At 47.9% G+C, this 26,030-nt stretch overlaps 1 protein-coding gene across 1 annotated transcript; it reads left to right on the top strand.

Moving 5' to 3' along the window:
• Positions 1–4,819: 4,819 nt before the first annotated feature.
• On the top strand, positions 4,820–22,064 carry SEC61A1 (SEC61 translocon subunit alpha 1). Its single transcript, XM_032337804.1, has 12 exons — positions 4,820–5,011; positions 5,281–5,348; positions 8,252–8,317; positions 8,407–8,485; positions 9,425–9,556; positions 11,426–11,535; positions 11,825–11,978; positions 15,618–15,778; positions 17,431–17,628; positions 17,905–18,096; positions 18,506–18,582; positions 20,013–22,064. Exons 1-12 carry the CDS (start codon positions 5,005–5,007, stop codon positions 20,197–20,199), a joined length of 1,431 nt encoding a protein of 476 aa, XP_032193695.1. The 5' UTR covers positions 4,820–5,004; the 3' UTR covers positions 20,200–22,064.
• Positions 22,065–26,030: the final 3,966 nt, after the last annotated feature.

The following is a 26,030-nucleotide window of genomic DNA, read 5'->3' as shown; positions in this document are numbered from 1 at the left end:
CAGCGTCGTTGACATCTCTGGTTTGTGACACTAAACACCACATTGGGCTCCGCGCTGTGCGTGAGGCCTGCCTGGGATTCTCTCTCTCTCCCTCTACCCAACTCATACCCTCTCTCTCTCTCTCAAACAAACAAAAAAACAGTCACTAGAGACCTTGTTTCCTCTGCTAGCCACCATGCGAGGATGCAAAAAGTCTGCTGTCTGCAATCCTGGAAGAGGGCTCTCACCGGAACCTGCCCCATGCTGGCACCTTTATCTGACTTCTAGCCTCTGAAATTGTGAGAAATACATTTCTGTTGTTTATAAGTCACTCAGTCTGTGGCATTCGGTTATAGCAACCCTAACAGACTATGACAGTTTACATACATCCTCCTGTTTCATCTATAGTTCATTAAATTATCAGCCACAATAATTAAAGCATTTTTCTCATTAAGCTGAAACATATTTTGACATTTCCGTGAAAATATCATTAAGGCCAAAACACTTCAAACATGTTTTTGAAATCACTAACCATTCTATTTTCTCTGACAATGAATATACAGAATTTACTGATTTCCAAACTGCTTTTGAAGCTCTAGCACGTCAAGCTGTCCATCAAGGTTTGATTTTCTTTATGTAATTTGCAGTTCTTTCTGATCTTTATTTGATGTGTGATAGTAAATACAGCATATTGAGGAAAACACGAGAATTACTTGACTTATATCTTGTATTGCTTTACCCAAAATTAGTTAAATTTGATAACTTAGTGCCGAGTTAATACATCCAAATTTTTTCTAAACTTTTGGCTAAAACCCCAGACTCCAATATTACACTGGTACTTTTTGTACAAAATCCAATGACTTTTTTTTTAGTTGTCGTACAATACTCCAATTACATTTTTATGGAAATATTTTTCAATTAAATATAATTTTTCTTGCCCAATACAAGTTTCTTTTATTGAACTTGTTAAAAAACTTCTATACACTGTATTAAATGTGGTTCTCAATACCATCAGATCAAGAAAAACCCTTATCTTCAAAACCACAAAATTTGTATTATAAGCAAACTATCCAAACACCTTTAAGTAAAACAAAAGAAGTTTCTTTGGTGGTGATTTAAAATGATCTGCCTGGGTAGAAGAGCTAGAGGTTCAATCAACTGCCAATGGCCAATAATTTAATCAATTATGCCTATGGTAATGAAGTCTCCATAAAAACCCAAGAGGACAGGGTTTGGAGAGCCTCCCTGTTGGTGAAACATGCAGAGTCAGGGACACTGGCCCACCTGGAGAGGGCAGAGAAGCTGGGTGCCCTTTTCCACATATCTTGCCCTATGCATGTCTCCCATCTGGCTGTTCCAAGTACTCCTTTTTATAATAAACTGGTGATCTAGTAAGTAAAAAAATTAAATGAACTGCCTTGATTTGTTTTCCAAAAAGTTTTCTCATCTATGTTTTGCAACAAGTGGGTCCATAGTACCCAAATCCATATCAATAGCATTCCTTTAGAAATTCTATTAAAGGGGCAACTGGGTGGCTCAGTGGGTTAAGCCTCTGCCTTCCGCACAGGTCATGATCTCAGGGTCCTGGGATGGAGCCCCGCATTGGGCTCTCTGCTTGGCAGGGAGCCTGCTTCCCCCTCTCTCTGCCTGCTTCTCTGCCTACTTGTGATTTCTCTCTCTGTCAAATAAACAAATAAAATCTTTAAAAAAAAGAAATTCAATTAAATATTTTCATAAAAATGCCCAGTTAGTGTCAAAGATTTCACTTGAACAAGTTTTAACAGCACCCTGATGAATTAAACATTTAGAACTTTAATCTTTAAATACAAAACTTTTTTTTTTTTTTTTTTTTTACAAATTCTAAAGAGGAATTTTAATAATTGTGGACTACTTTGCCTTTTGTCAATCTGTCCCAAACATTCTTTTCAGGTTACTAAAAAATTAACTTTTTAAAAAATTAACATATAATGTATTATTTGTTTCTGGGGTACAGGTCTGTTAATCATCAGTCTTACACAATTCACAGCACTCACCATAGCACATACCCTCCTCCCAATGTCCACAAACCAGCCAGCCCCTTCCTCCCACCCCATCCCCCAGCAACCCTCAGTTTGTTTCCTGAGATTAAGAGTCTCTCATGGTTTGTGGTACCATCTCGTTTCATTTTCTCCCTCCCTAAACCCCACAACCCCCTGCCCAATCTCTCAAATTCTTCATATCAGAGATATCATATGATAGTTGTCTTTCTCCAATTGACTTATTTCGCTAAGCATGATACCCTCTAGTTCCATCCATGTCATTGCAAATGGCAAGATTTCATTTCTTTTGATGGCTGCAATATATATATACATATATATAAAAAGATGTGGTATATACCACATCTCGTTATCCATTCATCTGTTGATGAACATCTAGATTCTTTCCATAGTTTGGCTATTGTGGACATTGCTGCTATAAACATTCAGGTGTACTTTCCCCTTCAGATCACTACCTTTTTATCTTTAGTGTAAATACTCAGTAGTAAATACAAAACTTTTTTTTTTTAAGATTTTATTTATTTATTTGACAGAGAGAGATCACAAGTAGACAGAGAGGCAGGCAGAGAGAGAGAGGGAAGCAGGCTCCCTGCTGAGCAGAGAGCCCGATGCGGGCCTCGATCCCAGGATCCTGGGATCATGACCTGAGCCGAAGGCAGCGGCCTAACCCACTGAGCCACCCAGGCGCCCGTAAATACAAAACTTTTGAGCACTATTTGCACCCAACTTTTCTGTCACTACCAAGTGACATAAGTCAAATTCTTGGTTGGAAAAAAAATCGTTATTTTTCATTCCAGACTGCAAATTTTATATAACAAAGTTTATTTATTATGAGTTTCATTTTGTGCAGATTCTTGCACCACACCAAAACAGACAACAGGTGTCAGGCCAGGATTCACTACTATTATAGTTCCTTCTTTGTCCTGTGAATTAACAAGATTCGTGTTTATTATATTTAAAAGTCTTAAAATTTTATCCAGATTTTCTCTCTTCATTCTAGGTATTGGGTTTTAATATTTTATAATAACACCTTAAGTGTATAAAACACTGCACAACTACTTTCAAAAGAATTACAAAGGGCCAAGAATAAAATTATTTTAAGCCAGTGATTCTCCTGAAGCAATCAATATTTTGTTTACATGAGCAACTTAGCCAGTCCCTTCAGTGACACAGATTAAACTATATCATGAATATTTCTTGGATGTCGCTATATCATTAATACCATTTCCAATGGTACTAATATCCTAAAACTATCACCAGTAAGTTTATATTAAAATTTATATTAACTAATTGTAACACTTACCACAATTACTATAATACCCTTTAGTATTAGGTACTTCAATATTTTAACCATCAGTATGGTTCAGGATGCATACTGACTAAATCAGTTCTGGTCTGTCTGCTGGATTTATTTAGTCCAGGGGCTACAAGTTTAGCCTCTGATCAAAACGCCAGAAGAGATTATCAGTGGGTCCTCCATTTCAGAAGCAGCTCCACAAGCAGACTCCGTGGTCACTTTTTTTGTGCTGTGGATGAGTATCACATGATGTCACACCTGCACCATTTCACTAATTAAAGCTACCTGCCTGCCTCCCGTAGTCATTGTTAACTTCCCACCTCTGGGTTTGGGTCTCAGAAAAAGGCTCTCTGTCCTACCAAAATTTCTGAGGTAAAGATTTGCAAATCCTGGCTACACCCTAGAAATGGGAGGGAGGGGGCAAATAGAAAGAGCAATCCCCAAATTAATATTACCCGAGAAGTATCTTGCCACAACTGCACCTCCAACTTAGATCAGTCCAGGTCATGATTTAGTTCCCTGAAACCTTCCCTAATCCCCAGCCAGCATCACCCACCTCCTCTCCCTCTAAATGATCAACATGAAGTCTCTCTCGTCTGTTTTAGAGCACTCACCACATGCTACCTTGTAATTACACATGGCTCGAAAATAAATTCAATTCTCCATCTAGCATCCCCACCCATTGTCCCCCACGAACGTTAAATCATTGTTTCCCTTCACATAGCCTCTGCTGCAGCCAAACAGGGCATTTTCCCCCCATAGATCTCAGGCGGTCATACCGCCATGCCTTGCTCAAAAGGTTTCCTCAACCTGGTGCACCTTCCTCCCTCATTTCTCGTCGCCGGAATCTGTCGAGGTTGAGCACAAAATCAGCTCTCCTGGGAAGCCTGCCTGGATTCCCCAGCCTATTTCCTGAGCTGTCCCAGTTCTCTGATCCTATCTTCCAGGAATTCATCCCATTCGTCCTCAGATGGCAGGGACTCGGCAGGAGTCACTGCCGAGACCCCGTGCCCAGGGCAAGCCTCCGGATTTGCTGAATGACTCAATAAACGAGGGTGTTCCGTCGGCCTCACCAACCAGGCAACTACTAGGAGCCGGGCATTTCCGTCTGCGCTGGGACACTGGCTCCGGATCAAAGGAGCTTACGCTCTATTCACTAATTCAGAGTTATGAGTACTATGAAGGGCATAGAGGTGACCTGGGACACCGCCTTACTAGCAGGGCTTTGGGCGCAGCGGCCCGAAACAGCGGCCTCAGTTTCTCCACCAGACCGCAACGCCCGGCCTCTGGAGCCACGACACACCCTCCACCCGCGCGTTCCCGCTTGGCCAGGACTGCGCAGCCGCACACTCCCAATCCCGGCGTGCCCCGCGCCCCGCCCCGCCCCGGAGTCTCGCACGCTCTTCCCGGGAGGCCCAGGAGCCCCGCTGCATGCCGGGAGTTGTGGTCTCGGCGGCGACGGTGAGGGTCCGCGGCTGGCCCACAGCGCGTGGCAGGAAGCGGAAGCAGCCTGCGGCCCGCCCCCGGCTCCGCCCCGCGCCGCGCCGCGCCGCGCCGCTGCCGCGGTGCTAGCACTGACGTGTCTCTCGGCGGAGGTGCAGCGCTCGCGAGCGGGCTGGGCCGCGGACAGCCTCACTTCACTCGGAGTGGAGCGGAGTCGAAGGGGGGCCCGGAGCCCGAGCAGCCGCCGCCATGGCGAGTGAGTCCCTCAGGGCAGCCCCGGCAAGGCCAGGAAGGATCAAAATGCCCCTTCCCCTCACCCGTCCAGACGAGCGGCCACCCCCCAGGCCCGCCCAGCTCCCCTAGACCGTGGCCGGCGCCCCGGCCCTTCCTGGGGTGCCCGCGAGCCCCCGTGCGCGGTCTGCTCCTCTAGTCCCTGCTCCTGCTCACGGTGGGCGGAGGGCTTCCCCAAGGGAGCGGGGAAGGTTTTTACGTGCCCTAACTCTGCTTTTGTCTCTCCCATCAAAGTCAAATTTCTGGAAGTCATCAAGCCCTTCTGTGTCATCCTGCCGGAAATTCAAAAACCGGAGAGGAAGGTAAGTTCCCGAAATCGCCGTCCACCGAGGTTTCATGAACTGTCTGGGCGTCCGAAGTTTACAGTACAATTAAAATGGCTTCAGCACGCCAGCTGGGAACTCGGTTTCGCACCCCTTCCTCCTGGCGTGTAGCGGTGTGTACTCCTGAGCCTTGTCGGAAGGTGACCTGGTTGTGGGAATTTCCTCCGAAGTCATGGTGCTATATTTGGAGCATCTTTTGAGGATGTTACTCCAGCAAACAAAGCCTCCGGTTTGCTCGGTCCCAAAAGTGGAACTTGGAGATGAATGAGTAAGGCCCCAGAAGCCTCAGGATACTCGGATTGAGTTTCCTTTCCTTCTTCACCTCCAGCACGAGCGCTTCGTGGCTGGGTTTTCCCCCCCTCAGGAGGTTTTGGTATGCATGTGTTAAAAGGAGGTAAGAGCAGTCCCTTTATCCTGTGCGAATGAGTTAGGACTCTGATAGTCTCCATAAAAGGTACAGAGAAAAAGGGCGTTTTTGTGAACCCTGCTTTTTACAGCAGACGCATTAAAACATGAGAAGATAAAAATGTAGAACCTTTATCAGAATTCCCGCTCCTACCCAGCTACAGCCCAGGATAGCAAGTTTTGCCAATGCTGGTGTAGCAGTTAAACAGTGGGGAAGTTTTATTTAGATTCTTGCATTCAAGAGAATGAATAGTGAAAGATTTTTGCCTTTAGATTCTTTTAAGACTGTTGTTCATGCATTCACATACACATCTGTGTATTTAAGGTCAATATGGACACTTTCGTCTTGAAGTCTCCCCCTTTTTTTTTTTTAACTTGAAATCATTTTGTGTAAGTGTTCCACATACGTGCCCTTTTCAATGGGTAGAATACAAAGTTGTCCCTTCTACCCCAACTCCCTAGCATAGTAGAAAGGGCATGGCTCTGGAGGTAGACAAGCCTGGGACCCACCCTTCACAAACCTTTTAACAGCTGTCTGACCTTGGCCTTGTAACTAAGTGTGGTAGATGGAGCAGTGAAAATATGTGCAGGTTGTAGCAGTGGCTCGGGAGGGGATTAATTCTGGAAGATGTGGTTTCTGGTGGTTTTAATGGAAGAATAGAAGGGGTTTGTTTTGTTTTGTTTTGTTTTGAGGGGAGGGAAAGGAATTCCAGGTATAAAGAATATATGTGTGCAAAGCAGACAAGCAGGTGGGAGGGTGTTAGCTGTAGTTCCATATTTCTAGAACATAAAGGGTGATGGGGAGCAATGGAAGGGCCAGGTGATGAGAAAATGTTCTAGAAGTCGGTGGAAGATGAGAGTGGTTTCAAAGCTTTTGTAACACAGGGTATATGGGGTGGGCTTCCTGTCTCCCCGCTCCCAGTACTTTTTATTACATTGTTTTACCCTTAATTCATAGGAAATACACTGTCGAACTATCACCTATTGCAAATTAGTTAACCTACAGCATTACAAGATTTTATCAATATCAAAAGCTTTTTGATGAGAAGTGATTGTTGGCTGATTCAGCAGCTATTTCAAAGGTAAAGTAGACAGGACTGGGATAAAGAGCTTTTGAAGTTTTGCTGTTGAATTTGGCTGCATCCAGGAAAGGAGACTTGGTTATTAAGAAATGAGGAGTCTTATAAAAATCATCTACTCTTTTTTCCCATGAAGAATCCTTTCAACACAGGCCTGTTGTGTTCCTGGTTAGCTGGAAGTGGTGTTGCCTTCCCTTGGCCTCCTAATTTCTTGGTTTGGTGAGGTGACAGATGGGAAGGGGGAGCATTCTCAAGAGGAAGGAGTGTTCTGTGACTTCACCCCAGCTTCATGTGGGGTGTCAGACCCTAAGTGCCCGCCGCCTTTGTGTGGTGGTCTCCTTGGGGCCTGCCTAAAGTGGCAGTCATGAAAGAACTCAACTTCTGTTCTAACCAGAGAGCCAGACTCTGTCTTGGAGCTCATGTAGACTTGGGACTCCTCCTCCCGTCCAGTTAAAGAGTACTTTTTCAGAGCACAGTTCTATTCACTTCATGCTGTCGCTCACAAGATATTTTTCCATATCAAAATCCTCAGTCCACACAATAGTTAGTGTTTTTTTAAGCCCTTTAAACCCTTTCTTGCAGGATAGGCAGCAAGTACTAGGGAAGGCAGTCAGTTGAGGCAGAACACCTGGAAAAGCTGCCAGTTCTACTTGGTACCAGGGGGACCTTGGGCAGGGATTCTAAATTTTCCTGATGGTACTCACTCATCATCTATAAAATAATTCCCAGTAGTCACTTGGCCTACATGTGTACCCATGGAGATGTGAAAAGTCTTAAGTAGGTGCTGTTGGTAGGCACTGAGTAGGTTAAAGGTGTAACTCTCCCTGCCTCCCCCCTCCCAGTATTTTTTATTACCTTGTTTTATCCTTAATTCATAGCAAATACACTATCAAACTGTCACATATTGCAAATTAGTTAGCTACAGAATTGCAAGATTTTATCAGCTACAGAACCTTTTTGAATGATCACTATCTTTGGCTCCTTGTAAGGTCTGGTCTGTTTTAGGAATCCCTTGCTGTTGCAACATTGTTCCATCTGGGGTCTGATCCTAAACTGTTAATTCTGGTGACTAAGAGCACAGGTTTTGCACTCAAAACTCACTTCAGCTGTGAGATATGGGACAAGTTAACTTTCCTAAGACCATTCTCTCATTGTAAAGATAACATTAAGTGACATGAGGCTCCAGTGAAATCGTATGTGAAAGGTCTCTGTATGTCTGTCTTGTACATAGAAAGCCTGCAACACACATCCTTATGTTTCAGTGCTTATGTTTGGCACTCGGCTTGGAGTGTTCAAGGCTCACTTCTCTGGTGAGCCAGAGAAAGGGATCCAATTCAAGTTCATGTCTATGAACTTGTCTTTGTAAATACTGCCTTAATGCGTTCTCTTCCACTATAGATTCAGTTTAAGGAGAAAGTGCTGTGGACCGCAATCACCCTCTTTATCTTCTTAGTATGCTGCCAGGTAAGTGCAGTTCCTGTTCCAGAATTGGGGTGGGGCGAAGAGCAGGCTGGGGGTCAGCGTGCTGACTCCTTTTCTCTGCTTGTTTCCAGATCCCGCTATTTGGTATCATGTCTTCAGATTCAGCTGACCCTTTCTATTGGATGAGAGTGATTCTTGCCTCGAACAGAGGTAGGACTCTGGCCTTCTGTACCTCTCTCCGGTGTGGATTTGACTGGCCTCCTTTGGTTAAATCACAGGCTTCGGCTTTATGTGGAATTCAGAGTGTTGGGGAGGAATGTTGGCGCGCTGTGCTGAATAGCCTGAGCAGATGGCCAATTCAGCGCTGCGGCATTTGAATGCAACACAAAACCTGTAATAACAAGATAAGTCTAGGTCGTGGAGGATAAAAAATACATGGAAAAACTAGAATGCTTTTAAACAGCTGAAATGATGACATTTGTACCGGTCTTTCTTCTGTTTTGATAACATTCTTTAGAATATAAAACTTATTTCTGAGCTACATCTTCATATCTATGGGTTGTATATACGTGTCCAAAGAAATATGTAACAGTGTTTTGTATACTCTAACCCATTTACCTATGGGTGGGGAGAATTTGAACATTTATGTTGATATTGCTTTTGATTAACTCACTTTCTGAACATTTCAAATTAAGTTCTAAATCAGTTGGAAGTATAGCTCATTTTAGCATAATGGAAATAGAAGTTTATTCACAACTAGATACAACGGTGCAGACCTTCTTTCCAAACTCCGGAATTTATTTGAATGTTATCCTTTTTTTATTAACTGATGAAGAGACAAATCTTATCTCTGTAAAACCAGAATGAATCTGTTTGGGGTGAATTTAAAGGCTGTCGTCTATTTAAATGCCACGTGACTTCCTAAATAGAATAAGATGTTGCCTGGCAGACTGAATAGAATGAATTGAATTATACGCTAATCGTTGATATTTGGGGATTAATTTTGAAATTAAATACTGCTAGCAAACTGAAACACATCAGATTTGTATACAGGGCACACTGTTGAATTTTGCTCATTCATTTTCTTAATATTATGTGTTGCTTTTCCAAGCTCATACTGGCTGTGTTTTACCTTGCTCTTTCTTCAAGGCACATTGATGGAGCTGGGTATCTCTCCCATTGTCACCTCCGGCCTCATCATGCAGCTCTTGGCTGGCGCCAAAATAATTGAAGTTGGTGACACCCCAAAAGACCGAGCCCTCTTCAATGGAGCCCAAAAGTGTAAGTGAGATTTTGAATAATGTTCACATGTCTGCAGGTGAGAATTCAAATTTGCTCTGAAGTTTAGGGCATCAAAATAGGTTTTTTTGTACGATGTAACCTCCTTCGCCCACCAACCCTGTAGGTGTACTGTGGGCTATGTTAACGAGAGAGCACTTGGATAGAGTCGATGAGGCGGGGGGTGGGTGTCACAGGGTGTCATCAAGGGGAAGGAGCAGGGCTTGGAGGTCTCGCCCTCCACCAGTCACAAGTTTCTTACCACTTAGAAGGAAAACTTCAGAGCTATTTTAAGACTTCATTTGAATAGCATGTATAAAACCTCTTTCAGCGCCTGGTGCGCAGTAGCTACCCAACACGTGGTATTTTCTCTCTGCTCAGAGTTTGAAAGGATTCCACTTAGGGGATAGGGATCCTTTCTGTCCAGCTCTGTCACCTGGGATGAAGTTAGATGACATCTCTGAAGTCTCAGTCTTTTCATCTGTAACAGTGAGGATAATATATTGTTTTATAGCAAGTAATGTGTTACTAGTAATAGTAACCAGTTATCTGAATGAACCACGTACAGTCTTTGGTTGTGAAGCGAAATGCATTAATTAGGAAATCACATTTACAGTTGCCTGCACAGCCTTGTTTTATTCCACATCAGCATGTTTTAGAGATCTTCTGGAGTTAGTAGGTGAAATAAGTGAGCAAGAAAGACTAATCCAGTTCAGACTTGTCAGTTTCAGGTACAAATCAGGATGTATTATTTTTCAAAAGCACAAATTAGCTCTTTTCTCTTTATTCTTGAACAGTTTTTTTAAATTTTTCTGTCTCAAGATAACTGTTTTATTAGACACTTTTTTAAAAAGTTAAATAGAAATTATTTGATGGGCATTTTGGAATAAAATTATATTTCATGCGCAAACTAAGCAGAAAAGCTGAAATTGAATCCCAAACCCATCTAGTATTGTGAAACCAATAAAAACATGTGGATTCCACTGTGCCTAACAACAGAGATTAATGAGCTACAAGAAACAAAGACATGTGCATACAAAAAGGAATGTACCTCGTTGGCCAGAAGAGCTTTGTGGCTGAGGAAATGAAACTAGGAACTAAATTGACTGCTTTGTGAGTTTTTCCTTTAAAACTATATTAACTACAAGCTGAGAAGGGATGGATCATTTTATCCCAGAGATAATTTTCAGTGTGCTGGACTCAGACCCAAATGATAGGCCTGTAGAGGGCCCGGGCATGTATTCAAGTTAGGGAGCTCTCCAAAGCCCAAGCGACATGACTTGAGTTTGGGTGCTGCAGGTTGACACCATCACCAAATCACATGCTTCTGGATGTCATCTTCCCTTGCTCCCTCTCCTTTCATAAGAACTGGATTAGTGGGATGCCTGGGTGGTTCAGTTGGTGAAGCATCTGCTTTGGGCTCAGGTCATAATCCCAGGGTCCTGGAATTCAGCCCCGCATTGGGCCCTCTGCTCAGTGGGGACTCTGTTTCTCCCTCTCCCCTGCTTGTGCTCTCTCGCTTTCTCTCTGTCAGATAAATAAATGAAATCTTAAGGGGAAAAAAAGAAAAGAACTGTATTAGTACATTTCAACTCTGCCATCACTGAAAGGAAAGTGATTTTGGAGAAGCTGGAATTGAAGAGGTTGCAGACTTTTGTTAGAAGGCATTTGAGTACTTGTACTTAGTACTCTTGTAGTTTGGCCATGGAGCTGCTAAGCGTTCCTGGATTGAGCTCCTTGCAGGCCATGCCTGCATTCTACATCTCCCATCGTCGTCCTCCCCAGTGCCTGGCACACAGTAGGTGTTCCAGAACTGTTTTCTCCAGACCGTGTAGTGTCCCACTTTGAGAAGACCGTTTCTTGTGATTCCAGTATTTGGCATGATCATTACCATCGGCCAGTCCATCGTGTACGTGATGACAGGAATGTACGGAGATCCTTCTGAAATGGGCGCTGGAATCTGCCTGTTAATCACCATACAGGTCAGTTCGGCTCTAACGTGTCCCCCCTTCTGCGTAGCTCCTCACACTTAAGACTTCCCGAATGACAGATCTGAGGTGGGCATACAGAAGCATGAGTAGAAGCCAGGGCCCATGTGGTGGCCTTTCCAAGTTCACCAGAGAAAGGCTCTACTGTCCAAGGTCTACCCTGCCTTTAGTGTTGAGAAGCAGAAAAGCTTGGTACTGCAGAAGGAAAGGAACAGGCCTATGAACAGCAGTCTGTGTGGGTTGCTTTCTTTTATTTTTTTCTTTTCTTTTTAAATTTTCACAGCTCTTTGTTGCTGGCTTAATTGTCTTACTTTTGGATGAACTTCTGCAAAAAGGATACGGCCTCGGCTCTGGGATCTCCCTCTTCATTGCCACTAACATCTGCGAGACCATCGTGTGGAAGGCGTTCAGCCCCACCACTGTCAACACTGGCCGAGGTAAGGGCCCTGGCCTTCCCTGGGGACAGGATTTAGTAGAAAGTATCAGCGTGTGCAAGACAAGAAACAGAAGTTCCCCCATTCCCAGGAAGAATCAGGTTAGTTTTAGGTACATCTCTTCTGATTTTCCTGTGTGTATCTGCAGAGATTCTGTTTTTGTTTTTTAAAGTGATCTCTATCTATAGAATTTTTAAAACACAGATAGGTCTGTGCTCCTAAAGATGTCTAGCTTGCATTTTTTGTGTATTTCATGGATATTTGCCATGTCGGAATACATAATTTTGCCTCGTTTTCCTCAGTGCAGTGTGGACTTCCATTGCAAGGATGAGGCAGCATTTATTATAGTCTTGTGACGGACATTGAGGTTGTTTCCAGTGTCGCTGTTGTTGCAACAGTGAAATAGTGCACATCCTCACAGGTTCATCTTTACATATCTTGGCAGTCACTCGCAGTGATTAAGCAGAGATTATGGAACCAACACACTTGCTCAGATCTGGAGCAGTTTTGGGAGAGAGGCCTGAACCCTAGGTTTAAGTCCTGGCTGTTGCTGGTAGTGGTTAAATGGCCTTGGGCACATTCCTCTGCATATCAGCTGTAGGTGCCAGGATTAATGAGAAATAATATGAAATTCCCTGAGTCCTGGCTCAGAGTATAGATGCATGTTACATGTAAGTGTTGCATGTTATGCCTACAAAGAAGAGACTCTTGTTACAGGCAGTGTCTTTAATAAAACTTCCTAAATATTTAAGGAAATGTGACTTACTAGGAAAGGAAAATCAGGTTTTATCATCACTAAATATGTTACACACTCTGAGGAGACTCGCGAGAAATAAATATTCATGCGTGTTTGAGTAATTTTTTTTTATTTTATTTTTGGGTTTTTTTGTTTGTTTTGGGGTGTTTTTTGTTTGTTTGTTTGTTTGTTTTTTGAGTATTTTTCTTTGAGATGAATGCTGGAAACAGTCCCTGGCGTCCAGAGACCACATGATCTCATTAGTGATACTCAAAGTAGGTCCCTGGACAAATGAAGGTCACATGCACCCAGTAGATTACAAGGGAAAGAGCATAGCTTGACGTAGGAACTGTCAAAAGAGCCTCAGAGAAGAGGGATTTGGTTCCTCCCTGGGCACTTCTGGAATTGTAGGAAATTCAGGACAAATTGGGAGAAAGGAGAGGGTGGAGGGTAATATTTTTCAGGGATGGGTGTGAAAAGGCAGGCGGGAGAAAGGATCATAGGGGTTCAAGGGTATGAAGACTGTCACTGTAACTGGCCTGGGGGCATCCTGAAGTCTGAAGATGCGGCACCAGAGTTGGGGCCGGGAGGGGAGGAGTCAGTAAAGGTTCAGAAGCCCCAGCAGAGGAGCCACCTTCCACTGAGGAGCAGGCCAGTGAGGCAGTGGGGGTTGGAGCATGGGAGGGGTGATTCAGCCTGGACTAGAGGGGAAGACAGGCAGAGAACACAGCCCGGCGGCTGTCCCGTTGTCCAGCTTTGACCAGCCAGCCCGTCGTGGAAAGCACAGACCAAGGCACAAGGTGCTAAGAGCGTAATAGACGGGACAGAGGAGGTTCTTTCAAGGGTGACAGAAAATCGCAGAGCAGACTTGGGTTTGTTTCTGGCTTTAAAAGTGTTGGGCTTTCAGCTGGTTGTGTTTAAGACTGAGCCGGAGAGAAGCGCAGCTGGGAGGGGTCACTCCAAGCCGCTCAAGTGGGCAGTGAGTGTTGCCATGAGAGCTGTGGGTTCAGGGGAGAGGGAAGATTGGGGTCCCGAGGACTGGACCCTGGAGGAAGGCACAGGTCACAGACGTCACAGACCTGTGTAGGGCAAGTGGGAACAGCTCAAATGGAATTAGTGGGACCGTGCAGGTACAAAGCTGCCTCTGCGCGTGAAGTAACTCTTCGCACTTGGAAGTTCTCTCTTGTTCCCAGAGATGCAGCAGGTGGCAAATTTTAAGAAATTATGTTAAAAAGTAGGAGAACTAGAGCTTACTCTTGGCATTGCCCTTCACTCAACAAATACTTTACCTGACATCTGTGAGGTGTCAGACACTAGGAATACGGAGTGAGCTGAGTGTTCCACATGGCAGGTGTTGGAACAGGTACCTAGGGGAACAACGAGGCAGAGAAAGAAGATGGAGATGCTGGGAGGGTTGTCACAGGGTTAGTCTGGGTGATCAGAAAGACCCCCTCCCAGCATCCCCCTACCTTGGAACAAAGTTCTGCAGAAGGTAGGGAGTCTTGCAGCTCTGTGGGAGAAGAATGTCCCATTTAGAGGGAACAAGCAGCTGCAAAGGCCCTGAGGTGGGAGTGTAGTGTTCAGGGTCAGCATGTGTGGCTGGTGCAGATTGAACAAGGTGGAGAGGAGTCAGAGCTATGATCAGAGGTACGGGAGTGGGGGTCAGTGTGGACGGCAGAAGGGAATAAGTCCTTCCCAGCAAACTGGGGCGGCGGCCTCTGAAGGCCTGTCCCAGCTCCTGCTCTGAGATCCCTGAACTCTGTGCCCTGGGAAGGCAGCATTGTCACAAGCCTGGTAGCGGGGGTGCGTGGGGACTGAGCACAGCATCACAGGGTGAGGTGAGGAATTACAGACCGTTAGAACAGTGTTTCTTTCACAGAAGCTGCATTCCAGAAGAGGTCAGTGGTGATCCCCATTGGAAGGTTGGCCTGAAGCATCCTCTTAAAATGGTGTGGGAACAGAGCAGGTGGTGCCAGCCATCATGTGTTCAACACTTGAGCACATGCTGTAGCAGGTGTGCCAAGGCACACCTCATGCCACTGTTACCGGTACCTCCAGCCACCCTCAGAGACCATGGCTCTAGACACTAGCTCAGGCATGCGCGCTGCCTAAGTATGTCATGGCATAGACTGTCGTGGGTTAGCAGAGATTACACAGTAACGCAGCACTCTTGTTACCTGCTTTAGCTTTGGTTTGTTTAACTCTATAAACTTCCTGAAAATTAAGACACCTCTAGGCCTTTCTAATGCCCCGTGTGCCCCAAGTTCCTCTAACTTGTCCCTCTGCTGCCTGCTCCTCAGGTCAAGTACCCAGTCTCGTTCTTTCCCTTCATTCTTTGGGAAGCTCAGTCTGCATCATGGCTGTGGTTTCCCAGCTCATACCGGCTGCCTCCTTCCACATCCTCTCGGGGTAGGGTATGAACTTAGATTTGGATCAGCCATGCGGGGGGCACACATGTGGTCCTTTCCACTTGACCATCAGTGTCAGGAGCAGAGCCCGAGCCCCACCTGCCCCTCAGAGCCGCAGATGCTTGGACTGCCCGGGCATTTCCGGGAAGAGAATCTGGCAGCTTGGAGGCCCCCCTTCAGTGTAGGGCCCCTTCAGCCAGAGTTTAGCAGACCCTGCCTTTATGGTTTTGTAACTGATCGTCATGCCACATGTCCAGTAGCTGCTGATGACTCATGCTGGAGAACTGAGATGAGTTAAATCAAAAGGTAGAATAGCCCTTTCTGCAGGTTTGCATTATCTACAGAAGCAGTAGATGAGAGGGCTCTCTCCCTGGGGTTATGGGAGTGAGCACTGTGAAGGGTAGGACTTCGTCTTTTTAGCCACTGAGAAAATCAGTAGAGCCAAATTTAGTTGGTGGTTTGTTTGTTTACCACGCACATCCTCTCCTTCACCAACAGGAATGGAATTTGAAGGTGCCATCATCGCACTGTTCCATCTACTGGCCACACGCACTGACAAGGTCCGAGCCCTTCGAGAGGCCTTCTACCGCCAGAATCTTCCCAACCTCATGAATCTGATCGCCACCATCTTTGTCTTCGCAGTGGTGATCTATTTCCAGGTGCGTCCAGATCCTAGTGCACCAAGTTTTAATGGTCTGCCTTTGTGTGTCAGCATGCCTTGGCGTAGGCATCCCTCACCCACACCCTGGCGGGGCCTGTCCCGTCCCATTGTATTGAAATGAGATGGCATTTAAAGGACGCCAAGCCCAAGGCGAGCAGGATAGGTGCCTCCCACTGAGTCAGGGGACTTGCCAAACACCCATGAGGCAGAGCTAGTATTTCTGGAATCATGTTACTTTGGGTTGGGGCTGTCGGCAGATAGAGAAGATATTAAGTTCTTGGTTTAAGAGAAATGAAAAGCAAGCAAACTAACACCTTCTCTCTGTCTTAACCAGTTTGTACCATAATTGCAGGCAGGAGCTTCATCTTAGAAAAGGCTTTCCTCTTATCTTTCAGATGATTCGTCTGTGTCACTTGCTTCTGAACAGGAGAGTGGCACTGCTGGTCACTTTTCTGTAGTCGGGCTAATCTTTGTATTTTTTGATCAGCCACTTTGTATCTCTTCTAATATTTATTGACAAGAAGAGACAGCAGTTGAGAGAGTAATTGAATGCTTGTTGGAAAGGTATTTAAACCAGGCAAGTGCTTTTTCTGAGGAGCAAGTGACTGTTCCTTTGGCTGAGACTCAGATGCCTCATTACCAATAAGTGGACTCTTTAGGCTCTTGGCAAGTATGTGTTTGGAGCATGAAGATTTTATTTTAAATCTTACATATTCTGAGTCCTAGGCATTGAGAGTTTGTGAAAATGATATAAAAGAAACCCTTCCTCCAAGCCTTTCCGAGGGAGAGGTCACATTCATAGAAAATCTTGGCTTTGGGGCACCTAGGTGGCTCAGTCGGTTAAGCGTCTGCCTTTAGCTCAGCTTCAAGGCTCACAGCAGACTCCTCGCTCTTCGAGGAGCCTGCTTCTCCCTCTCTCTCTGCCTGCCACTCCCCCTGCTTGTGCTCACTCTCTGTCTATCCAATAAATAAGATCTTAGAAAAGAAAAAGAAAAGCTTGGCTTTTCTGCGTATTATCAGAAACCTCTTAAACAGCTGTTCTGGGGTGCAAGGCAGATGCTGTGGTGGCATGGGTCTTGGGGCCACTGAAAGTATAGGCAAGAGAAGCACTGCTAGAACTTGAGCATGTGTTCTTCAGACTTTTCTAGTATATTCTACATAGAGCTGGATATAATGTGCTGGATTTTGGTTTCTGACAAGTAGAATTATAGGATTATCTCTGCTGGGCTTTGGTGCAGTTTTGAGCCAGTATTTCTGGGAGACCTTTTTTTTTTTTTTTAAGATTTTTATTTATTTGAGAGGAAAGAACAAGAGAGAGAGTGTGAGAGCACACAAGTAGTGGGGAGGAGCAGAAGGAGAAGCAGGCTCTCTGCTGAACAAGGAGCCCACCATGGGGCTTGATCCCAGAACCCTGGGATCATGACCTGAGCTGAAGGCAGACACTTAATCGACTGAGCCTTTCAGGCACCCCTTCTGGGAACCTTCTGTTCTGATTCCCCCAGGTGCAGAGGTGGGTAAGGCAGGGGAACCACAGCCCTGGAAGCTATGCTTGCAGCCGGCTCCCTGGCAGCTGTCCCCGGCTGGGCTGGGCTTCTGGGCAGCAGGCCGGATGAGGCAGCGAAGGGCATTCCACTCTGTTTGGCGTCTCAGGGCTTCCGCGTGGACCTACCCATCAAGTCAGCCCGTTACCGAGGCCAGTACAACACCTACCCGATCAAGCTCTTCTACACCTCCAACATCCCCATCATCCTGCAGTCCGCCCTGGTGTCCAACCTGTATGTCATCTCCCAGATGCTGTCTGCCCGCTTCAGTGGCAACCTGCTGGTCAGCCTGCTGGGCACCTGGTCTGTAAGTACAGCTGCTCGGGGCTAAAACCATCAGTTTGAGCGCAGGTTGCAGGCTGTGCACCTGTGCGTCTCACTATGAGCACGTATTTCACCCATAGGTATTTGCTGATCATGCCTTTTACACATTCAGCATGTTCAGTTCCCTTTTTGTTGAGAGAACTGTACTATAGGCCCTTGAGCAAAATCGTCACCTGTGTCAACTGCTCAAAACCATTTCTGTCCTGATGCGGAGGTACGACGAAGCGACCTTCACAGGCTTTGTGCGTAACCTTTCCAGGATACTTCCTCCGGGGGCCCGGCACGTGCGTATCCTGTTGGCGGCCTGTGCTACTACCTGTCCCCGCCAGAATCCTTTGGCTCTGTGTTAGAAGATCCCGTCCATGCCGTGGTGTACATAGTGTTCATGCTTGGCTCGTGTGCGTTCTTCTCCAAAACCTGGATTGAGGTCTCGGGCTCCTCTGCCAAAGATGTGAGTATATAGAAGTTAACAGTGAATTTCTTGAGAGGAGGTTAATCCAGGAAACAGTAGTCCTCACCCATTTGGGGTCTGAGGGGTCTCTGCCTGTCTCCTCTTGCTAAGAAAGTGGTTTGTGGACACCCACAGATGCTTCGTGCTCATGGCGGGGCAGTTGTGAACCCTCAGTGGCCAACGATGAATGCCAGCAGGAAGCCAGTGCTGTGTTGGGGAAGCTAGAGCCACAGTGTACGGTCACATTTCGCCCCATGACTTCTCTGCGGTGAAGTCAGAGTTACCTGTGTGAGGGCTTAGGGCGCAGAAGAGGAAAAGCTGCGAGTGTTGAGCCCCACCAGGAGGCGTCCACCTTCCTTCAAGTTCAGGTCTCCAGTTTAACGGTGTCTCCTTGGTGGGTGTCATGCAGGTTGCAAAGCAGCTAAAGGAGCAGCAGATGGTGATGCGGGGCCATCGAGAGACTTCCATGGTCCATGAGCTCAATCGGTGAGTGCTGATCCCTGGCCCTCAGACTCTGAATTTGTGGTTTCCTTCCATACCAGGTATCCTGATCTGGCTTAGGGGTTTCCGATCCATTAACTCCTACCCTTGGGTAACGAGATAGAAAAGGCCCCTGTGTCTGTAATTCCTCTACACTCTTGTTTGATGCTGGAGACTGGGGATAGGGTAATAAAAGCATGCCTCCCTCTCCTCAAAGAGAGAGCCGCCAGGGAGTGAGACAGAGGCATGTGGCTCTATGGGTACAAGAGGGTGTAGTAAGGTTATGGGCAGCCAGCTGGCTGCTGGGGGAAGGGGCAGTGTCCAGGGTCTCTTTAGGAGACCCAGTGCTAAAGGCAGAGCCACCAGAGGGAGGGCCAGCTGACTGCTGAGAGGCCGCAGTGGGAATGTGGGCCGGGGGCAGAAGGGCTCCAAGTGCTGCAGGAACCTGGGGACACAGAGGAGAGGCCGGCCGCAGCACTTGGTGACCAGCTGGGTGTTGGGTGCAGGGCAGAAGAGAGCTGTAGGCTGGCCCTTGGGGTGCTCATGGGGGACTTGGCCGTCTGCACCTCATCTCCACTTACCGTGGAGCTGCCTCAGGCAGCAGGGGTGGTAGTATTAAGTATCTCAGGCTTTTCAAGCCTGTCGTGACTACTCGTTTCCTCCACCGCCACTGGGAAGCGGCCGCTGACAGTACCTACACGGATGAAGGGGCTGTGTTCCCGCAAAACTGTTCCCTAGGTCAGCCTAGGGGGCCAGCCAGGCTTGTCCCGCTGCCCATAGCTTGCTTGCCTCACCTGAAGGAAGCAACCACGGGAAAAGCAAGTGTTTCAAGTTTTAGGTTGTTTTCAGATCTCTCACAGGGGTGGTTTGCAGTTTCGTTTGTTTAATTCCTCTGCGGCCTCTCCATTTACACCCACCGTTCAGTCCTAACAGATTGCATGCCACTTAGGAAATTTTAAATTTTCTACTAGCCACATTAAAAAGGTAAAAATATACGTGAAACTCACAAAACCTTGTGTGTAGGCTATATCTTAAAAAGAAAGTAAAACGAATCTGAGTAAATTTAATGATATATTTTATTTAACTTCCCATGTCTAGAATTTAATTTCAAGTTGTAGATAAACATAAAAAGCATCGTAAATTATTTTATATTCCTGTCTTCAAAACCTCATGTGATGTCTTCAGCATCTCGATTTGGACTAGTCCCATTTCATGAGTGCTGTGTGGCTCATATGGCACCTACTGGACACCACAGCCCTAGTCCAGACCATCAAGGTGTATGAGTGGTGAAGGTTCAAGGAGGTAGTGGAGTGACCTCGGAGTCAGGATCTTAAATCAGATGTGGGCATGTCCGAAGCTCCGGTCCCTTCCCGAGGCCAGGCTGGGGCTGGGGGTCTGCATGGTGGCTCATGGCTCATCAGTCCCCTGTTCCTCAGGTACATTCCCACTGCCGCAGCCTTTGGTGGGCTGTGCATCGGGGCCCTCTCCGTCCTGGCCGACTTCCTGGGTGCCATCGGGTCTGGAACCGGGATCCTGCTCGCAGTCACGATCATCTACCAATACTTTGAAATTTTCGTGAAGGAGCAGAGCGAGGTTGGCAGCATGGGGGCCCTTCTCTTCTGAGCCACGTATCCCTGGACCAGGAGAGGGGCCCTGCCTGGAATTGCAAGGGAGGGGGACAGTGAGGCCCGTGGGGTGCTCATTGCAGGAGTGCTGCTATAGCACCGGGACTTTTGTTTAATAATGTTTTTGAATTTCATACTCTTTCATTCCACTTTGTAAAGTGCTAGAATTTTTCCAGTTTGAAATTTTGCTTTTTATGCTGGCATTGGCAGAAAGAACGGTAGGAGGGAGGTTTTATGGAGCTGACTGCCAGAGGTGGGGATGGCAAAGGACTATCCCCAGACAACTTTCTTTTTTTTAACCTTTGCACCTACTCAGTGCCGTAGGCAGCTGCAGTGGTCTGAGCTGTTCCCCGAGCACGGGAACTTTTTGATTAGAAGCACAAACCTCATAGCTGTGTCTCCATCGTTGCCATAGGGCAACGAGGCTGAGAGCAAATCATGTTTTCTGGTGGACATGACTCACTGGTGAGTCCCTATCACAATCAGGGGTTAGAATACCTGGCTTCAAACTGTTTCTCTGGAAGACACCATTGTTTTCCCCTTTTATAAGTAGTTTTTTAGGAACAAGCCTCTTCGAAAGAAAGGGATGGGTTTTCCAGAAGACATTCGTGGGCCGTCTGTTAATTTTTCTGCATGTGCCTCTTGACTCTTCTCGTTGACTGTTCTGGTTGGGCTTTGAGGCTGAAGAGCACGGAGTCAGCTTGGCTCCATCGTGTCTGGCTGGCTGTCGTCGGTTTGTGTCCTCTGAAGGAGCGAGGCCAGGATTCTCCAGGCTTACAGAGTTGGCGCCTGGCCCAGCCGGGTGGACGCTGCATGACCCTTGAAGTGACGTATGTCTGTACCATCCTTCCGGTTGTCGCTGGACGGGCGTGCCACTCGCCTGCAGCAGCCCTCACATGGGAAAAGACAGTGGCTTCACTTTTACAGGCCACTGTGCCTTCCAGGCTGAGAACGTCCCATCATGTTTATAGCACTTTTTTTCACTGTGCCTAGGACCAAATGCATGTTAAGTAAATGACCAGATGCCACCTGTCTTCTAGCTTCAGTCAGCACCACCCTGCAGAGAGGAGGGTGCAGGCCCCACATCCGTGGCAAAATCAGGGTCAGAGAGCTTAGGTTTTTGTTTTTGTTTTTGTTTTTTAGTAAGTTGCTCCAGCCTGTGATTGGAAAAGACTCATGGTGATGTCTAGAATGAGTTCTGTTTGTGGTAACAGGGGACCTAGGGTTTAGGCAGTGGAACCTTTTCCAAGGCCGGCAGGGAGGCTCCTCTAGGGACAGGTGGTGCTCGGCAGCAGGGACAGCAGAGTTGGGCGCCACACGCCTGAGGAATTCTCCCTGGAGGAAGCCCCAGCTCTAAGGAAGCACCCGGGGCCCTGCGGAGAGAGCAGCCGGCACACAGTGGCCTTCGAAGCAGAGCCATGGTCACGACTCAGTAGAGCTGAGTCTGAGCTCCTAGGACACCTCACTCACAGCGCTAACAAGGAACAGACCAACCGAGGGACAAGAAGCGACTTGCCTGAATCCACCTGGCAAGTCAGCAGCAGAAGCAGGATGGGCCCGACAGGTCTGTCGACCCCTCAGTCCAGGGCATCCCACCATATCACACGTGGCCTTGTCAGACCCAGTCCTGAGCAGAGACTCAATGCTCCCCCTGCAGCACGCCATCTGCTCGGCTCCACCCGTGGTTACACTGTGGGTGCCAGCCTCATGGGTGGGGCCCTGCATGGCTCTTGCTCTGTGGTCTGTGATCACAGTGGGTAGGGGGCTGACCCCAGCTTCCAGGGGACTGTCACTGTGGACGCCAAAATGGCATAAATGAGTTAAGGTGAATAAGTGACAAATAAAGCCAATTTTTACAAGCCACTTGGTCACGTTCTCTTGGTTTACAGCTCCCAAGAAGGGCAGTGGGTGCAGAGCTGGGGTGTGTGAGGCATGGTCAAGTCCTGCTTTGGCACAGGGCACCCTAGGTCTCCCTGGGATGGAAGTGCCTCCTTAGAAAGGCATTTTGCCTGGGAAACTGCCTTCTGGTGGCATCTGCTGCATTCCCTGGCTTCCAGTGAAGTGAGACGCAGGTGACTGGCTGCTGCGGGGCTGGCATGTGGGCAGCCCCGAGGCCCTCCCGGGAACACAGGAGGGGACTGGCGTCTCACTTGTGACTATGGCCCACCACGCTGTCCCTGTGGCCCACACCACCCCAGCCTTGCAGCCCAGGCCAAGGGGTAGGTACCGTGGCCCTTGGCTGCAGTGGTGGGCATGCCTGCACATCTGGTCCCTGGCCAGCCAGACCCGTCACAAAGCCAGGAGGGTTGCCACCCTGCCCTGGACCCTAGCATCGCGTGGATGGTGGTCACAGACAGCGGCCATGCAGGAGTCCTCCCAAGGGTTTCCATTCTAATGAGAACAGCAGACAGTGTTTCCAGGATGACGTGAGGAAAACACTTCCCACTCACCCAGACCTGATTTGGAAGCCAACATGCTTGTCGCAGACAAGGCCTCACCCCAAACCCTCCACCACTGCCACTAGCTGGTGCTTCCTCAGTGACTCCCAAGTGACAGGTGAGCAGGGCCTTCCTCCTCAGCTGGGTATCCCAAGGATAGCCTTAGGCTTTGTCTTAGAAAACTTCAGATTTCCAAGATGGCCTTGGACCAGGGCAATGAGACCACAAGAGGGACAGGGGTTGGAGCCTGGCCCTACAGAAGCACCTGTTGATGCTGTGCCAAGGTTGCCCCCAGACAGGGTATGTGGCCCTCTGTCCCATGCTCCCTCCTGCCCCCTGGCCACAGGAGCAAGCTCGGAGGCCCCAGTCCGGAGCCGGACAAGCAGCCACTATGGAATGCTGAGGCAGGCAGGGGCTGGGCTCTGACCTCCCGAAACTTGAAACTCAAAGCTCTGACCCCCAGGGAGGCATCGCCCCCTTCCTCACTGCCAGGAATGTGGCTCCTGGTACCAGGCTCTGCCTCTGCTCACCACGCTGCCAGGTGGGACCTTTGTGTAGCCACCCCTACACGTGGCCTCCTCCCACCTTCAAACCGCCAGAGGCCTTTGGGGAAGCAGCTCTTCCCCATTTGGTGCAGAAACGGAGATGCAGTGTGACCAGCTGTCACACAGCCACTTTAGTCGCAGCGTTGGGACACAAAGTCCAAAGACACTGTTCCTGCCCCACATTCCTGTGAGGCTCTGGGTCTGCCTGTGGGTACCTCTGTGAGTGGTATCGTTGGAACCAGGAATGAGGGGCTTCGGAAACCTGCCGCATTCCCGGGAGCTTCCCCATGCTGACCTCAGCTGGGAACCCAGAGGGAACCCGCCCTTGTCCGGGGCGTCCTCAGTCCCAGCTGGTGCCCCTGCTCCAGTCCTCTACCTGTTGACACCCTGCCCCACGCCCCACCCCATCCTGCTCCTGCTGAAAGCCTGTCCTGGGCCCAAGTCCCAGCCAGGCTGAGAAGTCAAGAACTCAGGCGCAGTGTGGAGGACAGACAAGCCTCTGATCCCTGCCTGGAGAGGTAGCCCATGTTCTAGGGAAGAGCGTGGCTTGCTGAGGGCCAGGGCTGGGCATGTGATCACCGTATAAGGATTAGCAAAAGCTCTAGTACGAACTTTAACACCCACCAGTGCCTGGTTCTGGAGAGTCCCAGGAGTGCCCCTTGGTGTCAATGTCTTCCTTACTCCCCTGCCCCAAACTTTCTGGGGCTTTCCATCACCCTGCCCCAGAACCTTTGGCCAGCACACCTCCACATCACCCACTCCTTTCCACTCAACACACATCATTGAGCCCCTGGGGGTAAAGAGGTGAGGATTTTATTGTACCCTCGGAGAACTCACACCCCAGCAATGTGCATTCTGCAACGTCTACTGGGCCTCCAGGCCCTCCCCAGTCTCTCTTTGTTGGCCTGGCAAATTCCTGATGCGGGGCTCAATCCCAGGACCCTGGGATCATGACCTGAGCCGAAGGCAGAGGCTTTAACCCACTGAGCCACCCAGGTGCCCCCAAGATGTGCTATTGAGGGAGAAGAAAACTGCCAAGAAGCAGGAAGAGCGTGTGCCACTCTGTGTTTAAGATGTTGGAGAGGGGTAGATCATGCATCGGGAACAGGTCTAGCAATTTCTCAGGAATCTGAACATACACCCTTCCTACCTACACCTGGCTCTTCCACTCCTGGGTATTTACCCAAGAGAATAAAAATTTGTGCTTATACAAAGACTTCTGTGAGAATGTTTGGGGCACCTGGCTGGCTCAGAGACACCTCTTGATCTCCGGGTGGTTGAGTTCAAGCTCCACGTTGGGTGTAGAGATTACTTAAAAACAGTGTACATCGCATGCACATTCTTTAATACCGTTCACTATTTTATGAGAATATATTTGATGAATATTAGAAAAGAATTAAAAATAAGACAGGCATCTCTAACATTTTCCTCCTTAAAAGAAATAGCTTATTCATGAAAGCTGAGAAGTGAGAATGGGCCAGCCAACAGCAGGTATCTCCAGACAGCGGCATCTCCAGAAATCAGGACCAACCGCAGATGCACACCGGGGCGTGGGTGAATCCCAGGAACAGGGGCCTGAGGGACTGAAAGGAACCAGTCACAAGACAGGGCACACACACCACGCAATCCCAGTCCTAAGAAGTCCCAAAGCAGGGGAAGTTTATCTATGGTGAGAACATCCAGAACGGTTTCTCTCTCTCTCTCTGTCTCTGTCTCTAGTGTGTTTGAGACTCCGAAAAGGCACCAGAGAGCTTTCTAGGGCAACAGTAACATCTTTGATAGGGGTTTGGTTTCATTTGTCAAAACTCAATGGATTGGTCCATTTAGGATTAGTGCATTTCACAGTGTATAAATTAAACCTTAAAAGGAAAACACGGGGTGCCTGGGTGGCTCAGATGGTTAAGCATTTGCCTTCAGCTCAGGTAATGATCCCCGGGTCCTGGGATCAAGCCCAGCATTGCACTCCCTGCTCAGCAGGAAGCCTGTTTCCCTCTCTACTCCTCGTCCTGCTCATGCTCTCTCTCTCTCAAATAAATCTTTAAACACACACACACACTGAACTCTAGGTCGCTGTATGTATGCTACAGTATTTACACATGAAGTGTAATGGCTACAACTTGATTTGGAATGAATGAAAAAAGATTAGATGGAGTTGGATGCAGGGAAGGCTGGAGAGCGTCTAGATGATATGGGTAGTCACCATACAGTTCCTGCAACTTTTTACATTTGAAATTTTTTCGTACACGTTGGGAAGCACGCTATGCACATGGCACTGGCTTGTACACAGAGAACATCTCTGGAGAGTTACGCCGGTGTAAGGCGGGCTGCTTCTGGAGAGGGAAGACAGGATGGGTGAGGGCAGGGGGAGAGGAAGATTCTTCACTGTGCACTCCTTTTGTTTTTTTACATTTTGAACCATGATCTAAATTATCCACTTAAATATATATGGATATATATTTTTTGTTATTGTTATATATATATTCTGTTATATATTGTTGTTATTGTTATTAATCCCAGCTCAATAATTTTACCTGGCTGCCCTATTCCCACAGCCAATTTTGGACAGACACTCCCTCCCTGCCCGCGCTGGCCTTGGCCTCCATTGTAGGGAAGCAGGCTGGGCAGCTGTGGGTCCGCTGGGATCTCAGACCCTAAGGCCAAGCCCGCCACCCTCCAGACCCGGCATGCGGCGGCCCAGGGCTGAGAGGCACGACGGTGGGCAGGCGCTGTGCGCATCTGGTCGCGCGAGGGCGCTGTGGCTCCGCGGTCACGGGCGCAGCGCCGCGGTGGGAAGCTCTCCAGAACGCCGGGAAGCGAAAAGGGAGAGGGCCTGGCATTGTCCCCGC

Source organism: Mustela erminea, chromosome 1 (genome assembly GCF_009829155.1).
Source record: "Mustela erminea isolate mMusErm1 chromosome 1, mMusErm1.Pri, whole genome shotgun sequence".
NCBI classification, from domain to species: Eukaryota; Metazoa; Chordata; class Mammalia; order Carnivora; family Mustelidae; genus Mustela; species Mustela erminea.
Note: the sequence above shows the minus strand (reverse complement) of the source record. Positions and strands in the feature narration are given on the sequence as shown.

Excerpts from the sequence above, each read along its gene's own strand:
- SEC61A1 (XM_032337804.1), top strand. Across the intron at positions 8,318-8,406 it reads TCTTCTTAGTATGCTGCCAG|ATCCCGCTATTTGGTATCAT; the intron begins GTAAGTGCAGTT and ends GCTTGTTTCCAG. Across the intron at positions 11,536-11,824 it reads GCCTGTTAATCACCATACAG|CTCTTTGTTGCTGGCTTAAT; the intron begins GTCAGTTCGGCT and ends AAATTTTCACAG.